At 50.9% G+C, this 25,867-nt stretch overlaps 2 protein-coding genes across 8 annotated transcripts in view; one reads left to right on the top strand and one right to left on the bottom strand.

The window, feature by feature from the left end:
• Positions 1–2,567: 2,567 nt before the first annotated feature.
• ANKRD9 (ankyrin repeat domain 9) lies at positions 2,568–9,659 on the top strand. 3 transcript variants are annotated; one of them, XM_077123618.1, is made up of 3 exons: positions 2,568–2,763; positions 3,664–3,736; positions 4,263–9,659. In XM_077123618.1, exon 3 carries the CDS (start codon positions 4,307–4,309, stop codon positions 5,267–5,269), a length of 963 nt encoding a protein of 320 aa, XP_076979733.1. In that variant the 5' UTR covers positions 2,568–2,763; positions 3,664–3,736; positions 4,263–4,306; the 3' UTR covers positions 5,270–9,659. The 3 variants fall into 3 exon arrangements, with proteins under 3 accessions (XP_076979733.1, XP_076979734.1, XP_076979735.1); XM_077123619.1 differs by lacking the exon at positions 2,568–2,763 and adding an exon at positions 2,899–3,474; XM_077123620.1 differs by lacking the exon at positions 2,568–2,763 and adding an exon at positions 2,899–3,568.
• A 246-nt stretch (positions 9,660–9,905) lies between these two features.
• The window catches only part of TECPR2 (tectonin beta-propeller repeat containing 2), a 130,646-nt gene continuing 114,684 nt past the window's right edge, over positions 9,906–25,867 (bottom strand). For 3 of the 5 annotated variants that reach the window (XM_077123584.1, XM_077123587.1, XM_077123585.1), the window contains 3 exons: positions 13,292–13,433; positions 12,742–12,891; positions 9,906–12,530 (listed from right to left, as the gene is read on the bottom strand). In XM_077123584.1, the coding sequence (XP_076979699.1) occupies positions 12,373–12,530; positions 12,742–12,891; positions 13,292–13,433 (450 nt within the window). In that variant the 3' untranslated portion in view covers positions 9,906–12,372. Of the gene's footprint in view, positions 12,531–12,741; positions 12,892–13,291; positions 13,434–22,947; positions 24,116–25,867 lie in introns of those variants that run through there. The other 2 variants (XR_013160523.1, XM_077123586.1) reach the window with 2 other exon arrangements.

Here is a 25,867-nt window from a genome sequence, read left to right as displayed (position 1 = left end):
GGGACAGTAGGGAATCCACATGAAAGTGTGGACAAGTAGTGGGGCCAAGCAGAATCTTTTGCAAGGATTCACAAGGGTCAAAGGTCAAATCCGATCCCAGGAAGGTTGTGTGATGAATGCCCCAATGGGAGCCAGAGGCTGGGTGGCTTCCCCACCACCCACAAACCCTGACCTGGGGCCCCCTAATCCTCCCTGAACCGAGGCTTCTCTCCTTCCCAGACCACACTCCCTGCCCTGGACATTTCAGCCCCAGGCAGGGAAGAGCAGGTGCCCACTGTCTGTAAGAGCAAAAGTCTGGAGGAGACCACACATGTCAGCACACAGAGGGACAGCTTTGGCCCCGCAGAATACCCTATACTGGGACGGTGACTCAGAGTTGCGAGGGTCACAAGGATGAGCCTCAAAGCGATCTTGAGAGAAAGAGGCAAGATGCTGCCTGCAAGGGCAGATGGCACCAGACCTGGCAGGGGTGACAGGGCCAGCTACTGCCCAGGAGACCCACACAGTGGGGATAGACACACATGGCACAGGAGACCCACCCACACCGACTTGGGACTCAGGTGCCAGGGGTGGGACGGGAGCAGGACAAGTACACAGAGCTTCAGACTCAGCTGTGTTTCATTTCTTAAGCTGGATGGTGACCTCCCAGGCATTCATCATCTATTTTTGTAGGCCTGAAATAACTAAAATATAACTTCCACCCCCACCCTCCCCCAGGCCCTCAGGCCCAAGCCAAGTCTATGCTATGGCACTCACCATTGGGGGTGCCCTGGCTTTCCCTGCCCACTGCCCTTTGCAGCCCCCTCTGCCGCTCCTGGACCTTTGCCCCCAGGTGTCCTGTGCCAGGAATGCCTTTCCCCTGCCCCGCCTGGCCCTGGGGGCTAAGTCCATGTCCACCGGAAGTATCCAAGCAGTGGAGAAAGTGGGTCAGGCTTGAGCTTTAGTCAGAGGCTTCTGTGACCCCAGTAGGGGCAGGTTAGAGGGGGGACAAGGGCAACAGGGAATGCAGGGGCCATGTGCAAAGCCTCACAAATATGACTGATGCTCTTTCACTGTCATTCCACAGAAGCCATGGTGATGGCTGTGATGACATCACGAGTCCAGTCCCTGGAGATGGTGGGGACAAGAGAGCAGGGAGGCTGGGAGAAACCAGAAGGAGAAGAGGCCCAGAGAGGCAGGGCCCAGCATTTCAGCCCGGGGCTTTCTGCAACCCCTCTCCTGTTTGGTGACCTAGTTTCTGTACCTGGGGTTCCTGTGAACCCCTGTAGGAGTGGTCAGCTGGCAAGATCAAGCGGTGCTGAAGAGGACAGGGCAGCTGGGGTGGCCTATCTGGGGGTATAGGACATATCCCCAGGGGCACCACCAGGAGTGGTGTGGCCTGGCCCTCTCTGGGCTCAGAACCCCATCTGTCTAAGGGGGCTGGCCATTCCCTCCTGGGGCATGGGCCTGGCACTGGACTAGCTAAGAGGACGTGCACATGGGTATGCTAGCATGTGCGTGCGTTTGTGTGAGAGTGGGCAAATTGTGGGGCTGGGCCCAGAGAAACCCTCAACCTTTGCCTTGCCAAGGAGAAGCTCGGGCTGAGTTGGGGTGCAGAGGTATGCCCACCTGCTAGTCCCCAGACTGGGACCTACCACCTGGGCAGGGGTAGGAGGAAGGGCTTGTAGGTGACACAGGTAGAGAGGGTATTCTGGGGAGAGGACCCAAAGACCTTTGAGGCAACACAGGGAGGCTTCACCCAAGCAGAGCCTGGTTCCCTGGCCTGGGAGAAAGCAGGTAGGGATCCAGGTGGAAGGAGCCAGGCCTTGGAGGACAAAGTTGGGGCGCAGCTGCTGCACCTCCTCTGGGGGCCTGCATTGTTGTCATCTGTAAAGTGGGTCTGAAATGCCTGGCCTCTTGGATGAAGATGAGGCATAAATGGGGAGGAGGGGAAAGCCCCCAAGCCATGATCCAAAGGTGGGGCCCTGGTGGCCAGGAGGTTGGGTGGCAGGGCCCAGTACCCTAGAGAAAGGACTGCCCCCTTTCTGGGCATGTGAAATTGGGGTCAGAATTCCTACCTCCAGCACTGGTGTGCAAATGGAATGAAATCATGAGTGCTGAGCACGAGCTCGGCATACAGGGGACTCATGAAACAGCGTCTTCATCCACCCAACCCTGGGAAAGTCAGTCTGGCGCTCGCGTTAGCCCGACCCTGGGGGACAAAACGCGGTGGGAACCCTTGGGGTTCACGAGTAGACCCCCCTCCTTGACCAATCCCCACTCCCAAGTACATATGAGAAACAGTCTTGATCTCCCCCAAGGGCACGGAGGGTCAGGGCAGAGGGGATCTGGTCGACTCGTGGAGCGACCAGGAAAGTCACGCGCCCTGCCCCACCCCCCGCGCTCCCTCAAGTTTCTTCCAACTTTGCCGCGGGCCCTGCCCAGGCCGCGCCCACCGGCTAGTGACGTAACAATGGTGCAGAGCGGCGGCCAATGGGAAGCGGCGAGGGCCAGCAACTCAGGCCAATGGCAGCCGCGGACGGACCCGCCTTCCTACCCGGCCCCGGCCGCACTGCGCCGCCCGCCGGGCCCCGGCGCCGGCACCGCCGCCCACGATTCGGCCCCCGCGGCTCCGAGCCTGCTGCGGCTGGCGGGCGGCTCCCTCCCGGTGCGTCCACCTGGCCGTCCACGGGACCTCCACTTACCCTCCAGGCGTGCGCCCGCGCGGGGACAGCACGCGCTCGGGCCGCGGTAGAACGCCAGGCCGCGGCCCACCGCCCCCTGGTAAGCGTGCCCCTACAGTGTGTAACCCCCCACGGCCCGCCCTGCGCCCCCCCGCGCGCCCCGGCCCCCGCACACGTAGGTACACTGCCGGCTGCGCGGGCGCGCCCCCCACGGCCTGCCGCCGCCCGAGGTCGGGCCGTGACCGCTGGAGAGGGGGCGGGGAGGGCTGGTCGTGGCCCCGGAGCGCGGCACTGTCCTCGGCGGCCCGACCCGCCTCCCGCCCACCCATGGGGCTACAGCGGTGACTCGCTGCCCAGTGACTTGGGGCGGCCAACTTTACGTAACCCGCCCGGCGCCCCTCGCGTGTCCACCCGGGGCGCGGAGGCCAAGGTTTGGGGAGGGGGCTCCGCCCACAGTGTTGCCCCAAGGGGCGCTGTGGTCGCGGTCCCCCGTGCCCAGCCCCGACCGGGCTGCGGCCAATGATGCTGCCCCAGGTCTATTGTGACTAAGGGCTGTGGGGACTTGGGCTGGCCAGGGACAAAGGCCAGAGGCCAGAGGCCCTGACTCAGGCTGGGGCTGTGGGTTTAGGGCACCTGTGGCCCCGGGTCCTCACCACGTCTGCAGTGAGCCTGGAATTGGAGGCGGGAGACCTGGGTTCTAGGCCTGGCTCTACTGTGGCTTGCTTAGTGACCTTGGGCCAGCTTGTCCCCTGCCGGAAAATGGGACGGCAGTGTTACTTCATCTAGCCGTTGGGAGGACCGAACGGAGGAGGTAACCGACCCGAAGGGGCTCTGCAGACTGCCAAGTGCTTTGCACACCAGCCTCACCGTTGGTTCCACCCTCCTGGAGCTGGGGGTGCCGACAGGTGGCCAGCACCCAACATGCTTGTGGGTGGGGTGTTGGGGCCACTGACCTCGCGGGGGCTCCCAGCCATCATCACAGTCCCCTCCCCTTTTGCAGATGGAGAAGCTGAGGCCCATTGAGGGAAAGTAACGTACTGTCACGGAACTAGGTCGCCCCAGTGAGCCACCAGGTAGGTCTGAGTCTAGAACTCAACCCCGGGGCTGGAGGGTACAAATGGAGGAGGGAGGTTTCAAGGGCCGCTACTTACCTCTGTGTGGTTAGGACTCAGCTGGGGTAGGGGCTCAGCTTCAGATGTGGATTCCAGCTTTCCCTCATTTGGGGTGGTATGGGCCTGGCCCTGGTGTGAGCAGGCACTGGTCTTCCAGGGGGTCCCTGGTGTGGAGAGAGGTGTGTGGAAGTTGGAGCGCAGGGCCTGGAGGGCCTTGATGGCGTGTGGCTCTCCTGAGGCTTGAAGCAGGGGAGTGCATCTCTGGCATCACCCCTGGGATGGAGGAGCCAGGAAGCTGGGCAGTTTCAGGGAGGGAGATCAGGTGCAGCTCCATCCAGGATCCCCGAGCCGGCTCCAGGAGAGATGATTGGAAGGGCAGTGGCAGGAGGTAGAGTGACAGGGTCCGGGATGTGGGTGGCCCTGTGAGGTGGTGTGGCCCAGGTCTGCGGTCCCGCCCCTCACTGCGGACCCTTTTCTTTGTGTGTAGGTTTGCGGCCGCCAGGCCCATGTCGTGAGGCCGCTGGTGCCAGCATGCCGTGGGACATGCGGCGGCCCGGCGGCGGCGCGGACGGCGGACCCGAGGGCGCGGGTGCGGCGCGCTCGCGGGCTCAGAAGCAGTGCCGCAAATCATCGTTCGCCTTCTACCAGGCCGTGCGCGACCTGCTACCCGTGTGGCTGCTCGAGGACATGCGTGCCAGTGAGGCCTTCCACTGGGACGAGCGCGGACGCGCCGCCGCCTATTCGCCGTCCGAGGCGCTGCTCTACGCGCTCGTGCACGATCACCAGGCGTACGCGCACTACCTGCTGGCCACTTTTCCGCGGCGTGCACTTGCGCCGCCCAGTGCCGGCTTCCGCTGCTGCTCGGCGCCGGGGCCCCACGTGGCGCTCGCCGTGCGCTACAACCGCGTGGCTGTGTTGCGCCGCGTGCTACGCGCTGTGCGCGACTTCCCGGCCGAGGAGCGTGCACGCTTGCTTGACCGGAGGGGCTGCAGCCGCGTGGAAGGCGGTGGCACGGCGCTGCACGTGGCCTGCGAGCTGGCGCGCCCCGAGTGCCTTTTCCTATTGCTCGGCCACGGCGCCTCGCCCGGCCTGCGCGACGGCGGCGGCCTCACGCCGCTCGAGCTGCTGCTGCGTCAGCTGGGCCGCGACGCGGGGGCCGTTCCCGCCACCGAGGGCCCCCTGCGCGCCGCTGCTGCTGGGCCAGGGGAGCCGCGCCAGCGCCGCCTGCTGCTGCTCGATTTGCTGGCGCTGTACACGCCCGCGGGCGCCGCCGGCCCGGCCCGCCGGGAGCTGCTGGGCGACCCCCCACGCTGGCGACGGCTGCTGGGCGAGGACAAGTTTCAGTGGCTGGTGGGCCTGGCGCCGCCCTCGCTGTTCGCCCGTGCCATGCAGGTGCTGGTCACCGCAGTCCCGCCCTGCCGCTTCCCGGAGGCACTGGATGAGTTGCCGCTGCCGCCCTTCCTGCAGCCGCTGGACCTCACTGGCAAGGGCTAGGCCGCAGGGGCGCTCCGGCGCTAGGCATTTGGAGGAAATATATTTTTCAGAGTGTTGTGCCCGGACTTTGCATAGATTAATCTCTGTTCGGCAGTCTCGGCTCGGCCTTCTCTGTCTTGCGTCTGGGGCCAGGCTCCATGCTGCAGGTTTTGGGGTGGTGGTGTGAATGCTCCACCGGCTTGTGCTGAGCAGGGGCCGAGGGGTCCTGCGACTCCTGAGTGTCTGAAGGGGTGGGAAGGGCCTGCCACCTAGATGTAGAGTTTCTGGGAAGGTCTCTCAGAGAAAGTAACCCCTGAGCTGGCAAGAAGTCCTTGTAAGGGGGACAGAACGTGCAAAGGCCCAGAGAACACGGAGGAGTCCTTCCCTGGTGTGGGTGTGGGGTGGGTTATTGGAGGCCTTGTGAAAACCTTCCTTAGGGATTGCACTGGACAACTGGGAGCACTGGGGAGGTCCGTTGAGGGTAGAGCTGGGAGGCCCATCCGTGCGCCCTTGGACCAATGCTCTGCTTGGGGCTGGAACCCCAAGGCTGAAGCTCTGTGCTGGGCCTCTACCGAACTGAACCATCTGCTCGGGTCCTAACCTGGCATGGCCTTGGCAGTTTCTTTCCACCTCCACAGACTGGCCACCTGCCCTCCTTGGGTGTCCTTGTGACTCCCCATCCCTCCTCCCACAGCTGTCCTACCCAGGTCCCATGGCTCCTGCTTTTGGCACATTGCTGCAGCTGAATCTCAGGCAGTTGCTCTCTGGTGGGCTTGGCTATGCCTTCTTTCAGGCCTGTATTCTGTAGGGCCCCCTGGCTGCAGGGTACATCTGGTCCCACTTGGAAAAGCACTTCCGGGGGGGGGGGGGCGGTTTCTGAGAACAGAGTCTTTAATTTGGATATGTGGAGAACTGGGGTCCCTTACCTGCCAGCCTGAGTGCTCAAGGGTGCTTTGGGTCCCCCCATGTGACTCCCCAGGCCTTGCCTGATTAGTGGAGGAAGGAATGAGTACGTGTGGGGCCTTCAGGAAAAAGGGTCCTATGAGGAGCTGAAACCCGGAGGAGGGCAGCTTGGCTATCCTGCGGTGAGTGCCTTGGCCATGAGGTTTCGCCTGAGCCATCTTGGTGGGGGCCATTGCTGGGAGCTGAAGGTCTGCCCAGTGAAGGATGACCAGCCCAGCTGGGACACCCATTGCTCACCTTGCCCCCAGTGCCCTTGAGGGTAACACATGGGGTGGGATTGGGGGATAAGGTAGCTTTGGGTGTTGATGGCAGCTTCAGGGGCTAGGCCACAGAAAGGTCTTGCCTAGGGGGCCTAGGCCTGTCCTGGACTTTTGACCCACTCTCAGGGTTAACTTGGGTGAACCTCCATCTTGCTCTGGGCCTCTTGTTTCCCCATCTATTTTAGAGGGGTTTAGATACCATCCCCAAGCTCCCTCCTATCTCCTCAAGGGAGTTGGCCCCATTTGAGGCAAGTGCAGGGTAGGGGGTGGGCAATGGGATCTAGGCGAGTGGAAGCAGCTGAGCCCTGAGCTCCCCTTGAAACCCTGCTTTCCCAAATGCCCGGCTTGCTTAGTCATCCCAGGCCATTGCAGCTGAACCCTTGTTGGGATTTCATTTGTCCCATGGGGCCAGGTGCGCGAGACCACTGACAGATCCTAGCTTCTGATTCCTGTTGCAGATGGTCTTGGGCCAAGGGGTGGGACAGGGTCCTTTGCCTCTGTAGCTGGTTAAATGGCCTTGGCATTGGCACTTGGAGTCCATGGGTGACATCTATCTATTCCTGCCCCAAACCTGGGGCATCAGGTGCCCCTAGAGTCCCAGGTATTCATGTTGGCCAGACACCACGGGGAGGGGTTCCATTCTTTCTTGGGAGAATTGAAAAGCAGTGGCCCAGGGCAGCTGACAAAGATGCTTGTGGTGTGGGTCTGGGGGGATGGTGGCTGAGCATTGAGGCCCAGCAACTCCTGTCTAGAAATCCAGGGTACCTAAAGGGAGAACCTGGGGGATGGGCAGGATTGCCCTTCATGTTTCCCCACTTTTGTCCTCTCCTGGGGCTCAGTCCTCCCAGGCACATGACAGGGCCCCAAACCCTCCACTTTGCCTCTACAGCTGTCAGTTCAGTGGCTGAACCAGGTTCCCCAGGGTCTGGGTAGGAGGTGATGTGGGGGTCAGGATCTACCCCTGCTTCTGGGACTCTGCCTGGGAGGGTCCCACAAGGTGGAGAGTACTGGGGTGGGACTCACAGGCCCACTTCAGGCAGAGTAAAGAGGAGGCACTGATTTGGTTCTAAGGGTGGGGCGTGGTGGCAGGAGGGTTCTGTTCCAGCTAAAGTGGGGGTGTGCCGGGCAGAGCAGCTTGGCTAGGTGGGGGTGACTAGGAAGCTGCTCTTGGTTGGGGAGGTCTACAAACTTGGGGTGGGGGGGACGACAGAAGAGTGGCTCAGGGCGAAGCCCCTGATGTCATTGCCCAGTGTGGGGGAATTAGATGGGAGCAGGGTTTAGCCCTTCAGGGCTGCAGGGAAGGCCATGAAACAGAGGCCCAGGGAGGGGCTGGAGCCAGGCCAGCGGCAGTACCCAGGAAAGAGATGTGCAGGTGGGTAGGCTGAGCCATGGGTAACCTGGTTGCCCGGGAAGGACAGTGAGGGCATGCCAGGACTCAGGCAGCCTCCCTGAACCAGCTCAGGTTGGGTCCCATTGGCTTCTCAAAGGCCATCGCTCTGCCAGAACAGGCCTTGCTTTTTGCCTGTGCTGAAGCATACTTGTTCATTTGTTCAGTTCACTAATTCTTCCAGTGTTGGTTGTAAGAAAAACCTGGATGCGGCCAGTTCTGTTGCCCACCCAGCACTCATATGGCCATGCACCTCAACTCCAGGTAGAATTTAGGAGCTGGGGATCCTTGCATCCTAGACACCTGTAAGGGGGACAGTGCAGGCTCTGGGTCTCTCTGGGCTTTGGGGACAGTCACCGCTCCAGCTGGTGCCTCGGCATTTGCATGTGGCCTTTATCCCCTATCACCTTGATTTTTCTTGTTTCTCTTCCCCTGATTTCTTCACTAACTTGAAAATACTAAGTCAAAAGCAGTTTCCTAAGTTACTCCAGGTCCTTTACAGAACAAAATTGGAAAGGAGGGAAGACACACTTGGGCAAGGGAAAGGCTCCATACTTGAGCTCATTTCTAAAGGAAATGGCAGATGAGAGGCTCTGCCCCTGTGCTGGGGCTGCTTCCCCCAGAGCCTTTATCTTTTAAAGTGTAATTTACATGTAATAAAATGCAACGATTGTAAGTGTAGAACTTGGTGACTTATAACATATCTACAGACATGTAACACCCCCCTCCTCCAACCAAGACAGGATGTTTCCATCAGTCTGGAAAGTTCCTTCCCTTTCCCAGTCAACAGCTTCCCCCACCCCCACTTCCAGCAATAAAAGGGGCCATCATCCAGACCAGGACCAGCATGGTGTATTTTCTTCCAGTTGTTTCTCTACATATACAGAAATGTTAAATTTTCCCTATGCATATATATTTTGTACATACGTGGAATATCACACAGGTAAGTATTTTTAAACACTAGTACAAGCATTTCCCCATATTGCAAAACACTGTAAATAAAATTTTTAGGAAGCCTTCAGTGTTCAAAATGTTGGTACAATAGAGTTAATATTAGAGAGGACTATTTTTAAAATTTTATTTTTGGAATAAATATAATTTACATGGCTCAAAATTCAAAAGGTACAAAAAGGTGTACACTTCTGGCAACCTCTGTGACCAGCTTCTTGTGTAGAGAACTTCTTTCTGGCCCCCTTTGAATTTTGAAAATTTCAAATGAGAAAAATTAGGGGACAATGAACCTGTTCTACCACTTGCTCCTCTATGAACATGTCCACAAAAGCTCCTCCAAAACCACAGCATCATCCACCACCAAACCTGTGACAATGACATGATAAAAATTTCCAAGTTCCACCACTGAATTCCCTCGTCCACTGCAAATTCCTTTGACCACTGCAGATGTGTCCCTCCCAGCTGCGTGATTGCATTTGAGAACCTCATTCCCCATGTTGTCACCTTGTGGTGCTTGACAAATGTAAACAAAGCAGTGCTGGATGTGTGTGTAAATCAGGCTTCCGCTGATTTAAGACACGTTCTCTGGGGTGGGTCTGAGGTGCTGATCCTGCTTTCCAAAAGAGCAAGGGCCCTGTGATACCAACTGCTGCCCACCTCCCTTGGTGCTCCCCACTCTCATACCCGAGTCTGAAGTGTTTCCCCTACTGCTTTACAGTTTTTAAGGTGTGAGTTCAACATCAGTGCCGCATTTGAGCAACTATTTCCCCATCTGATTTTATATGGGATTTTTAATTTACAGCACTTTGATAGTTTGAAAAAAATAAAATCTGTATTATTTAATCCCCTCAATGGCTTTTCCCATTACTTTTGGTTTTGCAAGTGCCATCCCAAAGTCAGTTGGTTTCCCTCTAGTTTATAAAATTCTTTACTCCATTTAGAGTTTATTTTGGTACAGTTATGAGACTGTCCATACAACTGCACTATGGGTCCCTTCCCTTCCCGTCCCTGGTGGCGATGCTTCCTTCCAGAAACACAAATTCCTGGCTGTTTTGGGTGTTTTTTCTCCTGGTCTTGTGGCTGGTTACCCACTGCACTATGGGTCCCTTCCCTTCCCGTCCCTGGTGGCGATGCTTCCTTCCAGAAACACAAATTCCTGGCTGTTTTGGGTGTTTTTTCTCCTGGTCTTGTGGCTGGTTACCCTGGGCCCCTGCCCTTTGGACTCTTTCCTTGATGTCTCTCTTGGTCTTTCTCACTGGTTTCTTTGTCCTGGTACAGGCAGACAGGTGGCATCACACGGCAGGGGCCTGGAGACCTGCAGAGCTGGGCTCCAAGGCCGCAAAGGACCCCAGGGTCACGGCTGGCACACATGAAGGGTATGTGTCGGTGCTGACAGTGGTCTCCAAATTCCTCCCCACCTCCCCCAATAACAAGAGTCCCAATTGGGATTTTGACTGAAACTGAGTTAAAACCATAAGTTGCTTTGGAAATAACTGATATCCTTGCACAATCCTACTCGGGAATGTCACCCACATCTTTCTGTGGTCTGGTGTTCTGTCTTCTTTCTGCATGGGCTGACATTCCTTGCTCAAGGTCGGTTCCTGGTGCGTCTTCTGCCCTGCTGCCAGGGACATGGCTTTTAGTCGCATGTCATTTTCCTGTGGGTTTCTCTGGTGTGTATGGTATTGTTTCTTGGCTGGGGACTTTATAACCAGGGCATGGACCCCTCCAACTCCATGACAGCCACCAAGGCTGCCTAGCACAGGAAGCCTTGGCTCCCCCCTCCCTGGCAGGGGGTCCCCTCACAGCTCAGATAGCACGTTCAGCAGATATGGGGAAAGCCTAGTTTATTGCACTGTCTCAGCGCACAACTGAAAACTGAAACCAGAAAAGAAAACCGTACAGAGCACTTTCAGAGGGTCACCTCGGCTTGGGCTGGAGTGTGCTAGAGCCTGGTAGCTGGACCTGGAGGGCACTGCCTTTGTGGGGCCTGGGCAAGGCGCACCAGATGCTGGAAGGGCTGCAGCCTGGCCTGGGGCTGTCTCTGCTGACATCAAACTTTAAAAAAAAGGATTCTAGAAAAGTGGACCGTGAAGTAAAATCTGGGATTTTAGCATTGTGTCCTTATTTTGACCTGGAAAATTGCCTCCTTCCTGCTGCTGGCTGGATCCTGTCAGAGGGCATATTTTATGTTCTGCACCTGTGGCCTGGGGGCTCCCTGATACCCTCCCTTAGGAGTAGAAAACAGGCTGTGAGTAGCTGGGCCCTGGGCCAGGCAGGCTAAAAAAAGCGGCCAGCTGGAGTGCTGCCTTGGGCTGCCTCCAGGAGAGGGAGGGCAGTGGGCTCTGGGTGATGCAGAGCTGGCCAGTCCCATAGCTCAGAGGTTGGCAAGAGGGGAGGGCACTGCAGGCTGATCCCAAGGAAGGGTCCACTAATGTGGCCACAGCAGGCACCAGTGTAAACTTCTAGGGACAGCAGTCCTAACTGCCGGCGGACTCAGCCAAAGGCCCTGCCAGCTGAGAACAGGACAGGGGTGCCAGCCCCTTGGAAGATGCAGCCAAGGGCAGCACAGGCTCAGCAAGAACTGTGGCAAGGGACAGAAGGTCCTCTACTGTCTCTTCTAAATTTGTAGGATTTGATCTAAAATGAGGTATCGCATCCAGGTTTGTAACACCACAAAGAAAAAAGGCAATCATAGATCCATCCTCTAGGATGCTTCCAATTTCTAGGCTGCCTGCCAGCTGTACCTGTAAGATATTCTCCTAAAGACACTTCCACACGAGAGAACCAAACTCAGCCCCATCTCCCACCTGTGCCCAGCACCTTCCTGTGTTACTTGTGCCTTGGTGGAAGGGACAGCTCGGACACATGTGCACACCTGCATGCTCTGTTTGCATCCACTGGCCTTTATTGTTTGCCTTTGCAGTGCATCTGTGTGGCATGGCGTGCCCACCCTGCATGCAGCAGGGAGACAGTGGTGTGCTATCTGAGCCCCACTTCTCAGACCCAGCCCCACCTTGCCCAGCTGGAGTGTCCAGTGTGGAATGTATATCTGGACCTGTGCCTTAGAGAAGGGCCAATGAAAGCCCTGTGATGGTCGCCTTCCAGGGGTGGAAAAGCACTGCCCTGCGGCCTCAATGCTAATGTGCAAGACAGCACTGGGCAGGGGCTCATGCGTCCCCAGCCTGGACCTCTCCTATTCCATGGGAAGTAGCCTCATGTTGCACCCACAGTGGTGCCTGGTCTTCCAGTCAGGAGGATATGACTGCAGCACACGGACAGCCGCTGGGCATGCAGCGGACAAAGCCACTGCGTGTAGGTGACCTTGGGAAGGGTTCACTGGTACAGCCACAGCAGCAGCCTACATCAACTGGCCGAGGCTGTGGGTTCTGGAGCGAGACGGAAAGAAACATGGATGAAAGCAAGGGTGGGTGTCCCACTGGGCCAGGTACGCCCAGACAAGGGTGGGCAAGGCAGGTCCAAAGTAAACAGCTTAGACGTCACCTGTGTCCACTGCAGGGCCTGGCCCCTCCTTCCTGAGCCACAGTCCCAACTGCCCTCTTTCAGATGACTTCCCACTCGTCTTCAAAGTCCTCAGGACGAAGCGTGGTGGTAGAGAGGCTGCTCTTCTGGGAGCTCTGCGAGTGGCTGAAAGTCTTTGTCAACCGCTGGAGGAGGCAGCCAGGAGGCCCAATAGCCCACAGCTCGTTGGCTGAGGTCACTGCAGGGGGAGAGCCACATGTCATTAATCACCAACCAGAGTGCGGCCCCCACCAGGCCTTGACCAGTCTTTGGCTCCTGTGGGTGGGGCCTCCCCACTGGCTCTTGCTCTGGGAAATTGGAGCCTTTTGAGATCCCCTTTGACATGACCCTGCCAACCCCAAAAGAACACTGTGCCCCCCACCCCAAGCTTGCAGGCCCCAGGAACCTGCCTGTGAAACATGATACGTTCCCAGGAATTTTCTTCCAGTAGTCCCCGGCGGGGTTCTTGTCTGTGACTCCATACCGCCGGGCGAGGTCACCGTTGGGGCAGCGGGCCCACACGGTCCTGGTACTCAGTGCCACCTGACAGGCCTGTAGACCTGCGGGCAGACATAGGTGCAGCCCGGCTGCAGATGGTGTGGCCCCCCTGGGTGGGACCTCTGGGTTTCTGGAAGGGCAGGGCTGAAGGCACTGAGGAAGGCTTATGGGCTGGCTGCCGGAAGTAGTGGGAGGGTACCTGAAACGACCTCCTCAGAAGGGCCTGGGGCTGGGCTGGCTGAGGCTGTAACCAGAGCTGAAGGGCTGGGTGACCTGCCAAGCAGTATGCAGTCACCTGCCTCAGGGGAGGGGTGGGGACAAACCAACACATTGCTGCAGGGCTGGGGCCAGGGTTGGCCCGGGATAGGTGAGGCAGGTTGGAATACCCCCGGAGTTCTGGGTGGCTGCCTGGCACCGTGGCCTCACTGTACCTGATGGGGAAAACAGCTGGACTGCTCCTACCTGGCACATGCTCCCAGGAAGTCCCCACTGGCATCTCCTCGGTGATCCCAGCTCGCACATGGACGTTCCATTTGCTGTCGATTGCCCACAGCATCTGGTCGTTGGGGCTGGAATGGACACTGATCAAGGTAACACCAGCGGGCTGGAATGGAAAAGGATTTTCTTCAGGGGAGGGGGTGGTGGGGGTGACTATCTTGGGAATGAGGAAAGACAAAGTGTGGAGAATCAAGGACCTGCTGGCTTGATACAGGGCTGAGAGGTGTAACAGGGAAGGGCAGGGGCTGTGAGCTGGGTGGGGTGGGGGTGGGAGTGGGGGACATGAGGGAGAACCAAATAGACATGGCCCCTGCCCTGGGGCCACTCATCAGATCATCCTCAGAGTGCCAGGCAAACGTGGATCAAGGGATATCCCATCAAGGTCTTCAAATAAGACTGGTCATGATAGAGTAGGTGGAGGAGCTGGTCCAGCTCAAAGGCACCCAAATGAGAGACTCGAGGAGAAATGCCCCATGTGGTCCTGGCTGCCAGAAGGACAGTGAGCAGTGGCCAGGTATGCCAGGGGCTGCTGCAGGAGAGGAAGGCCCGGCTCTTAGGAACTGCAGAAGGATCTGGGCATGGGTCTGGGGGCTCTGCAGCAACCCCCAAAGGCAAACCCAAGGTGCATGCTGACAGCAAATGTGCTAAAATGTGAACAGCGGTGACTCTGGGTGAAGGTTCTACAGATCATTCAGATATGCCTGCAAAGTTTCTGACAGTTTGAAGTCTTTTCAAACTAAAAACCTTAAGTATAAAATAGAAATAACATCACAAAAAACATGGGGCCTGGTGAGTGCTGTAGGGTGCAGGAGAAGCACAGGGACCAGGCCAGGGGAGAGGGGCCCACACCAGGGATGGAGGGTGGGGGCTGGGGCAATCTTCTTCGGGAAAAACCTGAAGTGGCTCTCAGGTAGGGTTTTATCCTGAGCAAGGGGGCGCTGCTAGAGGGTTCTGCCAAAAGTAGTGCCATGAACCACCTTAGTTGCTGGAGGCTCCTTTCTTTGGGCTGCTGTGGGGACAGGCCATGGGGTACAGGTGACTGTTGGTAACGTCCAGAAGCTGGGGTGCTAGTCCAGGTGGGAGGTGGCTAGGACTATGCGGAGCAGCTGCGAGGTGGCTAGGACTATGCAGAGCAGCTGCTCTAAGCAGCAGCAGAGGGGCTGGGTGTAAAGGCTGCAGGGCCAGCAGGACCTGAGCACAGGCCAGGGCAGTGGCCCGCAATCTGGTTGTTGGACACAAATGGGAACTCACAGGCCAAGACCAGAACAGGCCTCAGGTGAGCCAAGACAAAAACAAATGCCTGAAAAGTTCGCGAACAGGGGACTGGCTTTGCTGATGGCCCTCTGGGTGATGGGGGTGGGTGGGGTGGGTGGGCAGTGCACGGGCTCTGGGCACCCAGCAGTCTCGGTGAGATAAGGCCCAGAGGGCTGGACCCATCATCACAGGACTGTTTTGTTAGGTCAGAAACAGTGGAAAAAATGGAAGCAAAATCAAATGACTTCCTCATCCTTCTCTGGAGAAGCCAGTTCTTGACAGGTTTCAGAGTACTTCCCAATGAGAAAGAGCAGGGAATTCTGCTCCGTGTGCTGGATTAAAATGAGCAATGATGGAATCTGCTCATGGGTATGAGGGCCATGCTGCCTGTCACCCACAGGACGCCTCTGTGCATGAGCAGCTGCAATGCGCCTTTGCTCTATTTTATCAATTCAATCTGCATTTCCATCTGCTGACACCCATTTACTTTTTCCTTTGTGAGAAGCACTGAGGTCATACAGGGCCCTCCACTAGGACACTTCAAGTGTGTTCACCTCGGGCCTTCTCTGACAGGAGGTAGAAGCTGCACCCCTGGGGGGAGAGGGGCTCGCTCCATCTCCTGGTCTGTACCAGAAAGTCCCGGCTAAACAGCCTTCATTGAAATGGACAAAGCCAGACACACCCTAAGCCTTGCCCACAGAATGGGCACTGCTCAGAGTCTTTGAAGCTCATTGGCAGGGAACCACATCACCACTAGTACCACTCACTGCCTCACAGGTTCAACAGAGGAAACATGAAAAGCAGGGAAAAAGTAAAACAGAATTTTAAAAAGCAGTAGTCATTTTTTTATTTAATGCACAAAATTCATTTTTTTCCTGTAAACTAGCAATGAACAATCTGAAGAAAAAACCATGAAACTAACTGTAGTTAAAGTAGCAAGAAAAATAATTATATAGTTAGGAATAAAGTTAGACAAGGAGGTGCAAGGTGTCTATACTGAAAGCTATGAAACACTACATGAAATTAATTTATGAGGACTTAAATAAATAGAAAAAACATCCTGTACTCATGGAGTTGAAGACTTCAGAATGATAAGAGTTAATAACATTGATCTAGAGATTTAGTGAATCCCCATCAAAATCCCTATGGCCTTTTTTTTTTTGAGATATCTTCACGCACATACCATTCATCCAAAGTACACAATCAGTGTCTCATATCATCATCATGATCATTTTTAGAACATTTCCATCACTCTAGAAAAAGAAAAAAAGAATAAAGAAAAAACTCATACATCCCCTACCCCTCACCACTTCCTCTCATTGACCACTAGTATTGCAATATATCCACTTTTTTTATCCCTTATCCCCTCCTATTATTATTATTTTATCCTTATTGTTTTACTCAACTGTCCATACTCCGGATAAAGGGTGCATCAGCTACTAGGTTTTCACAATCACATGGTCACATTGTAAAAGCTGTATGGTTATACAATCATCTCCAAAAATCAAGGCTACTAGAATACAGTTCAACAGTTTCAGGTACTTCCTTCTAACTATTCCAATATACCATAAACTAAAAATGGATATCTATATAATGCATGAAAATAACCTCTTGACTCTGTTTGAACTGTCGTAGCCACTGAAACTTAAAAAGCAACACTCTGTGGCAGAGTTCTCACCTACCATGCTGGAGGCCTGGGTTCAATTCCTGGAGCCTGCCTATAACCAAAAAAAAAAAAAAAAAAAAAAGCAACACTGAAAGTTTGGTTTCCTTTCAGTTTTGTTCAGATGTAAACTTCTTTATTAAAAAAAAATCCTGCTTATATTATTTTGTGTTCTAGCTCTGGCTCAATTTATATCGTATGGTGAATTTTTCCATGTGCTATTATGGCTGGGGTTCTCACCACTGTTTTCTCACTACAATTATCAGGGGCTTTTAAAAACAAAAACTTGAACAGTAATCAACGCAGAGTGATATTGGCACAATGACAAACATATAGACCAATGGAATAAATAAACTAAGAGTCCAGAAACAGACCCAACATGTATGGCCAACTGATTTTTAACAAGGGTATCAAGTCTACTCAATGGGAAAAGAACTGGGATAATAGGATATCTGCATGCAAGAGAATAAGGTTAGACCCTGTGGTAGTTAGATTCATTTGTCAACTTGGCCAGGTGAACGTGCCTAGTTTTGTTGCTGCGGACATGAGCCAATGGTACGTGAACCTCATCTGTTGCTCATTACATCTGCAGTCGGCTAGGAGGGTGCCTGCTGCAATGAATGATGTTTGACTTAATTGGCTGGTGCTTAAATGAGAGAGAACAACTTAGCACAGCCCAAGAGCTCAGTATACCTCATCTCAGCACTCGCAGCTCAGCCCAGGCCTTTGGAGATGCAGAAAGAATCTCCAAAGATTTTCCCTGGGGAAAGATGTTGGAACCCAGAGGCCTGGAGAGAAGGCCAGCAGAGACCATCCTGTGCCTTCCCACATAAGAAAGAACCTTAGTTGAAAGTTAGCTGCCTTTCCTCTGAAGAACTAACAAAATAAATCCCCTTTTATTAAAAGCCAATCCGTCTCTGGTGTGTTGCATTCAAGTAGCTAGCAAACTAGAACATTCTATGATTCCACTTAAATGGAATATCTGGAATCGGCAAATTGATAGAGACAATAAGGAGATTAGAGGTTATGCAAGGCACAGGGTGAGGGGGGAATGAGGAGTTATGCTCAATGGGTACAAGTTTCTGTTTCGGATGTTGAAAATGTTCTGGAAATAGCAGTAAAGGTTACACAACATTGTCAATATGCTTAATGTCCTAGAAATGCACACTTTAATAAAAATGGCTAAAATTATTTTTATGTTATATATATATTTTACAAGTTAAAAGAAAGATAATTAAAAAAATAAAAGAAAAAGTGATATACAGATCTAACACAATCCTTATCAAAATCCCAATGGCCTTCTTTGCAGAAATGGAAAAGGTGATCCCAAAATTCATATGGAAATGCAGGGACCCAGGATAACCAAAACAATAGTGAAAGGGAAGAACAAAGTTGGAGGACTCACACTTCTTGATTTCAAAACTTACTACAAAATGATAGCGATCAAAACAGTATGGGACTGGCATAAGGATAGAAAATAGACCAATGGAACAGAATTGAGAGCCTGGAAATAGACCCTCACATCTATGGCCAACTGATTTTCAATAAGAGTGCCAAGCCCATTCAATAAGGGAAAGAATAAACTCTTCAACAAATGGTGCTGGGACAACTGGACATCAGTATACAAGAGAATGAGGTTGAACTCTTACCTGACATACTGTATACAAAAACTAACTCAAAATGGATCAAAGACTTAAATTAAAAAAGCTACAACTACAAAACTCTTAGATGAAAATATGGTGTAAATCTTCATGATCTTGGATTTGGAAGCTGTTTCTCAGATATAGCTCCAGATGCATAAGCACCCAATGCATAAAATAAATAAATTGGACATCATCAAAATTAACAATGCTTGTGTATCAAAGGACACTAACAAGAAAGTGAAAAGACACCTACAGAATGGGAGAAAATATGTGCAATTCATATATCTGATAAGGATTTAGTGTTTATAGATTATAAGACATATATATATATATCTTAAAACTCAATAAACGAGAAGACAAACAACCAAATTAAAAATGGGCAAAAAGGCGGACCATAGTTGCTCAGCAGGCAGAGTTCTCGCCTGCCATGCCAGAGACCCAGGTTTGATTCCCAGAGCCTGTCTATGAAAAAATAAATAAATAAAATGACTTCGTCCTTAAAAAAAAAGGGCAAAGGATTTAAACAGACATTCCTTCAAAGAAAAGATACAAATGAGCAGTAAACACATGAAAAAATGCTTAACATCACCACAAATTAAGGAAATGCATATCAAAATCACAATGAGAAACTATTTCATGCCCTCCAGTATAGCTCTAAGAAAACAAAAACAAAAAATAACAAGGTTGGGGAGGCTGTAGAAAAACTGGAACTCTTGGCCATTGCTGGCAGAAACATAAAATGGTACAGCCATTGTGAGAAATAGTGAATCACCATGTGATCTAGAAATTCCACTCCTAGGAATATATTCCAAAGAATTGAAAACACATGTTCCAACAAAGATTTGTACATGAATGTTCACAGTGGGAATATTCATAATAGCCAAAAGGTGGAAACAACCCTAAATCCATTGATGAATGGAGAAAAGATGTGGTATTATTCATGTGATGGAATATAAAATTTGGCCATAAAAAAGAATGAAGTACTGATTCATGCTACTACATGGATAAACTTTAGAAACATAATGCAAAGTGAAAGAAGTCAGACACATAAAACCATATATTGCATGATTCCATTTATATCTAGGTTAGGTAAATCTAGAGACAGAAGTAGATAGTGGTTGTCAGAGGCTGGGGTTGGGAGGTAAGGAAAGGGGAAGTAACTGTTTAATAGGTGAAGGATTTCCTTTTGGGATGATGAAAATGTTTTGGACCTAGATATTGATGATGGTTGCACAACATTGTGAATGTATTAAATATCACCAAACTTTGTCATATGTATTTTATTACAATTAAAAAAAAAAGTTGACAAGCCTTGGTCATAACAGTGGACTAGAGTTTTGCAAGATGTCATCACTGGGGGGAACAAGGTAAAGGGTATACTGGATCTCTCTGTATTATTTCTTACGAATGCATGTGAATCTATAATTATCTCAACAAAAATTTCAATAAAAGACGTCTACAATTTGGCTGAATTATTCACATTCAGAACTTCACAAAAATGAAAAAAGAATGAAGGATGCAATTTGGAAAATTAAATAAATAAGTAATTTTAAGATTTAAAATGGCTTAGAAGTACTATAAGTTAATGGATAGTCTTAGTATGCTTCCAAAGAGAACTTGTGTGTGTGTGTGTGTGTGTGTGTTACAGGGGTGGGTGCAGAAGGAGTTCATCTTCCAAGGAGAGGGAGGCACGTGTCCCTCTCTGAGAGTGCCCAGAGATTTAATTACAGCCATTAATGTGCTTTGATATTTACAGATCAAAGCAGCTCATGTTGGCTGCAAATCTTCCCTTAAAGGAGACTTCATGAAAGGAAAAAAAAACAAACTGCTATCCATGTTCTCAAAAGTCAATGCCCCAGGAATCATTACTAATTATTACAAACAAGTAAGCCTGCATTTTCTTTATTCCCAGCCACCAGTATTACAGAGTAAGCCATTACTTATTTTCATTTTTAAGAGACTCTCTAGATAGAATTTGTTAGTTTTATACATTGAGATTTTTAAAAAATTTATTTATTAAAAAAATAAACAAAATAAAACAACATACATAATCAGTAATTCACAATATCATCACTTAGTTGCATATTCATCATTTCTTAGAACATTTGCATTAATTCAGAAAAAGAAATAAAAAGACAATAGAAAAAGAAATAAAACGAACACAGGAAAGAAAAAAAAAGATTATATCTACCATACTCCTTACCCCTTGCTTTCATTGATCACTAGCATTTAAACTAAATTTATTTTATTATTTGTTCCCCCTATTATTTATTTTTATTCCATATGTTCTACTCCTTTGTTGACAAGGTAGATAAAAGGAGCGTCAGACACAAGGTTTTCACAATCACACAGTCACATTGTGAAAGCTGTATCATTATTCAATCCTCCTCAAGAAACAAGGCTACTGGAACACAGCTCTGCATTTTCAGGCAGTTACCTCCAGCCTCTCCATTACATCTTGAATAACAAGATGATATCTACTTGATGCATAAGAATAACCTCCAGGATAACCTCTCGACTCTCTTTGGAATCTCTCAGCCATTGACACTTTGTCTCATTTCCCTCTTCCCCCTTTTGGTCGAGAAGGTTTTCTCAATCCCTTGATGCTAAGTCTCAGCTCATTCTAGGGTTTATCTCAATCCCTTGATGCTGAGTCTCCGTTTATTCCAAGATCTCTGTCCCACATTGCCAGGAAGGTCCACACCCCTGGGAGTCATGTCCCATGTAGAGAGGGGTAGGGTGGTGAGACTGCTCGTTGTGTTGGCTGGAGAGAGGGGCCACATCTGAGCAACAAAAGAGGCTCTCTTGGGGGTGACTCTTAGGCCTAAATTTTAAGTAGGCTTGACCTATCCTTTGCAAGGTTAAGTTTCATATGAACAAACCCCAAGACTGGGGGCTCTGCCTATAGCTTTGGTTGTCCACACTGCTTGTGAGAATATCAAGAATTCAATTTGGGCACTAATCAAAATATAAATTTTGTAACTAATAAACATTTTTTGCTTTAGTCTCACACAGAAGGTGACATTTTAAAATATTAATTACCATCTATTTTCAGTACCCTGCAATAATGATATTCCTTTGTTCTTCCTCATGCAAAAACATTTTTAAAATTGTACCTTGTACATTTCACTATTATTATACACTCTAGGCATTCCTAGATTATACCATCTCAATCTTTAACATCTATCTTTCTTTCTGATTTCATTTATGTCCCCAGCCCTCCTCCCTCTATCATTCCCACATACAGCTTCATTCAGTGTTTTAACATAATCATATTACAGTTAGGTAGTATTGTGCTGTCCATTTCTGAGTTTTTTATACATTGAGATTTTGACTAAAATAGAATTCAAGTTAAGGATCAAAATTTTAACGTGATAGACTATTTCCAAACTGTAGCGAATGGCGCTCCCCCCTCTACCCCGCTCCCCTCCACAGCAGCTGGGTGCCCTCCGCCATGGGAGGAGCTGGGAGTGACTATTCTCAGGATAAGGGGTGGATCTTAGTTGTAAGGTGAGGTCAAAATACTGCACAGTTTAGATAACACAGGCTAGAGATGTGACAGGTTTGTGTATCCTGGAATCAAAACAAGTCTGTTTTGAGTAAATACACATAACTGGTTTACTTTATATATATAAAAATTATTATATATATAAAAATATATAGAACTGGTTAACTTTAATTTTCTCATCTAGAATATTCCATCTGACTACAGCCACTAGATTAGTTGTGGTTAAGACCACACACTCATAAATAAATGATCCAACTAGCCACAATTTATTTATATTGAGAAATATAAATTTATTTATATTGATAAACAGCTACATTTATCAACTAGATTAGATAAATGATTCAACTAGAAAATTCTCCAGTCAGGATTACCTGTTGCCTCTCTTCCGGGGTGCATTCTCACACCTTCATGAACTGGGGAAGCCACAGGCAGGGCTAATGTGTGGTTGAAAGGTCAGCCTACCCATACCACCCGTCCACTTCTACCATTTTTCAGAGGCTGCATGCTCTGCCAGGGCAGGGTCCACCCGTTTGCTGGAGCCTTATATGGAGCCTGGCTCATGCTCCTTGCTCAGTGAGTGGATGGCTGGGGTCTCCTAACTGCCTCCCCACTTCAAGCCACCTATTCCCAGGACTGTTCTGCATGGCATGTAGAAGGCCCCATCTGGTAGCCTCCTCATGGGCTGGGCTGGGCGCCACTACATTGGGCTTGAGGCTAAGGGAAAGAGCCACTCACCTGCTTCGGAGCTCTAGGCCTCAGCCCCTCAGTTCCTTCTGCTGGCTCTGGCATCACCAGCCTTTTGAAGGTTGCCCCCACCCCCCATCTGTAGGACAGAAGTGGCATCCCCAGCCAGGCTTCTCCCACTGGATACTTATCATTTTCACCACCCCCTGAGCTCCATGAGGCATGGGGTTTCACAGAGTCACTGCTGAAGATATGTTCATGAAACTGAACTAAATGCACACCAAGGTATGGCAAGGTCAGATAACCCCAAAACACAGATGCCTATCCTCAGATAATTTGGAGAGGAGGGCAGTGCAGCTAACTCTATAGGCAAGAGAAAACAACGCCTTTACCAAAACAAGCTCTGGCCTTCTGCATTTCAAGGCTCACAGAACCAGTTCAGGGACCCAAAGTTCAGCTAGTCCTGTCCCTAATTTGCTGGTGAGAAAACTGCAAAGCTGATGCCCGGAGGGAAGGGAAGTGCTGGGTCCAGGGCCAGGCCTCCTGCAGAGGTGTGAGGGCTCTTCAAACTTCTAGCAGGCTGCTTTCTCATAAGGAGCCCCAACACACACGTACACACACACACACACACTCACTCACTCACCCCACTCTTTCCCTCCACCAGAGTGTGAGAAAACCCACGTACTGAAAACTGCACATCTGAAGGAAATATCTACCTAGACAGATCACTTTGGTCTGGATCTTCTGTGAACACGTATAAAACTCACTGGGAACATTCTAGGGGTGGTGGGGTAGAGTAATCCAAGAACTTTCAAAGCTATGTCAAAAATCAGCCCAGGAAGGATATGCTCTGGAAATAAACCCTTACCAAACAAATGGTGGTTATCCAAAGGACCAGTTGAGCTTTCAAGGTTGCCACCTCCTCCAAAGTCACGTCTCTCTCTCTCTGCTTTAACCTTTTATCCACCTTTCTTTGCCTTGAGAATTTGAGGTGCCCCTGACCCTTTCTGCACAGCCCTGGGCTCTGTTTTCCTACGTGCATTAGGTTGTGGTGTTCCTCTGGGTCTCCCCCATGTTGGACAGGCCCAAGGGTCACATGTGAGGCCGGTATACGGAGGTGTCCGACCGGGAGCTGGTGAGCCCGATGGCCACGTGGCCCTCTCCACTGAGTCTCCACACCTTGCCCGGGCCTCAGCCAGTTTGCATTGTGCTCTGTCCCCCTGGTTCTTGTGGTATTCAGAACAGCCAGCAGGCTTGTGGAGTACTGCTGTTACTTGCTTAACAAAGCTGGAGTAAGTACAAGATTCTGTTTGAGGAATGGGTTCCACTGCTGAAAACTGTTTGAAAACAGTTGGTCTAGATGAGTGAGGCTTCCAGAAGCAGGGTTTTGGGGAGAAGTGTCCTCTGCATCATTCTTCTTCTAGTGAGCTGACAGCAAAGCCAGAGGTCCCCTCCCCTTGGTCCCCTTCTGCCATTTCCTAGGTCTCCACATCTGCTCTGCAGAGGGATGTGCTAGGGAAGACGTTCTGTCCTTCCTGAGCAGGGATCTGCGAAGCCAGTGTCAGTCACTTCTGCACCCCTGCAGTCCTGTCAGAGGTGCTGGCTATGGGTTGACTGAGCCATGCTCATCTAGACCCTGGTGCTGCTGAGCTACAAGGCTGCAGGAGTGTCATCCCAGCTGCACTCTCCTACAGGAGTTCTCAGGGTTCTCACACAGCAGCTGCTCAGATGTGTACCCCAGAGTAGACCCTGTTCACTGCCTGCGCATGGGCTGGGTTCCGCGGCTCCGAGAAGTGGAGCCAAGAAGGGCAGACCCTGGAGATGACCTTTCGTTTTGGCCTTCTGGGATCTTGGGCATGCCCAGCCTGAGGCACAGAAGTTGGCCCTTCCCATTGCTTGCAGTGTTATGGGGGCACAAGGATGTCAGACTGGGACAGACAGGCTCCCCAGGTCGTTGGTTCTTAAAGACTGATGTGACTACAGGGTTGTGGCAGCCCATCTGTACCCAGAAGTCCTTTCATAGGAACCACAGCCTTCTGGAATGGAAGAAAAGGCTCAGAGTCATTTATCCTGGAGGAGGAAAATGTTTCTTAAGGATAGGTTTTGAAGGGGAAGAGAGTTAGAAAATAAGATAGTCACATGGGGTGTATGGCTTGAACTGTGTTTCCAAAAAAGGTATGTCGAAGTCCTAACCTCCAGTCCCTCAGAATATGACCTTATTTGGAAATAGGGTAACTGCAGATATAATTACCTAAGTTAGCTGAGGTCACACTGGAGGAATGTGGGCCCTTGATCCAGTAAGATCGGTGTCCTGGCAAGAAGAGACACAGATACAGAGGAGGATGCCATGTGACAATAGAGGCAGAGACTGGAATGATGTGTCTACAAGCCAAGGACACTGAGGATGGCCAGTTACCCCAGAACCCTCAATAGGAAAGGAAAGGTTCTCCCCGAGAGCTGGTGGAGGGAGCAGAGCCCTACTGACACCTGGATTTTTCTCTTCTTGCCTCCAAAGCAGAAAGAAGATAATTGTCTGTTGTTTTAAGCCACCCAGTTTGTGAGACTTTGTCACAGCAGCCCTAGGAAATGAATTCAGGGGATATAGGAACAAAAAGGCAACCTGAGAAAAAATTAAAGGAAATGGGAAATTTTTTTTTCATTTTCCTCAGAGTGGCCCTGGTTATGTTCAACTCCATTAGATGCCATTTTTGGAGATTATACAGTTTCATTTGTAGGCAACTAATGCCACCAATACTCAGGCACAGTTTGTTGTTCTAAGGACTAAAGGGAAATGGTGGATATCCCTAGAGAACTCAAAATGCCAGAGTTTTGGAGTTGGAAGGGATGACCTATTCCTATGGTCTTTAGCACTGGTACACTTCAAAATCACCTGCAGAGCTCTGAAGACATGTCATGACCACACACATCTACGCTCTTCCTCTTATATGACACACCACTAAAATGAATGAATGAGTTAAGGAAAAAAAAAAGTTCAACTCTCATAAGGACGGGGGTATGAGTGGAGAAAAAAGCCACACAATTTTAGAAGCTGGAAAGTAGGTGGATGCAAGACTGGCAGGATCTAGAAGGCCTAAAGCAAGGCCTCTCCAACAGAACAACAGTCCAAAGACCTGCAGTCACCAAGCTCCATGCACACCCTCAGGGCTTCTGCTCAGTTTCTCCATGCCCTACTCATCAATGTAAGTGGTCACCAAGGGTTGCCATCATCTAAAGAAAGCCCCTGACATAAAAAAAAGACAAAGCAAACAAAAAATAGGCAACTTGGGGGACACGGAGACCACTTAGGGAGAAGGCATTCTAAGCATATCCTCAGGAGACAAGAGAAGAATTCTTGACAACCATGAAACAAGAATAGGAACCTTCAGAAATGAAAAAAATGTGAGCACAGAACTAATTTAATAGAAGGGATGGAGAATAAAGTTGAGAACGTCTTCTAGAAAGTATTCTAGGAGAAAAGCATAAAGATGGAAAATAGGAAAGAAAAGAAGAAAAGTGGATGCCAGCTAGGAAGTCCATTATATACAGCAAGAACCCCAGAAAGAGCAAACAGCTAAAATGGGGGGGGGGGGGGGGGAAGCAGGGGCCAGGGTGGAAAGGGCAACTCCAGCAGAGTAGCAGGATACTGCCCAGAACAAAAGGACCTGAGCAGAATTCTAGACCAAAAGGGCTCTCCAGCACAGTGGGGTAAAAACAGGTCCTCCCCAAGATGCCTCACTGTATATTTGTTCTCAGAACACCAGGAACAAAGAGATATTACAAGGTATCAG

This window comes from Tamandua tetradactyla, chromosome 12 (assembly GCF_023851605.1).
Source record: "Tamandua tetradactyla isolate mTamTet1 chromosome 12, mTamTet1.pri, whole genome shotgun sequence".
Taxonomy (NCBI): Eukaryota; Metazoa; Chordata; class Mammalia; order Pilosa; family Myrmecophagidae; genus Tamandua; species Tamandua tetradactyla.
The sequence above is the reverse complement of the archived record's forward strand: the minus strand, read 5'-3'. Positions and strand labels throughout refer to the sequence as shown.

Excerpts from the sequence above, each read along its gene's own strand:
- ANKRD9 (XM_077123618.1), top strand. The coding sequence starts at position 4,307 with ATGCCGTGGGACATGCGGCGGCCCGGCGGCGGCGCGGACGGCGGACCC.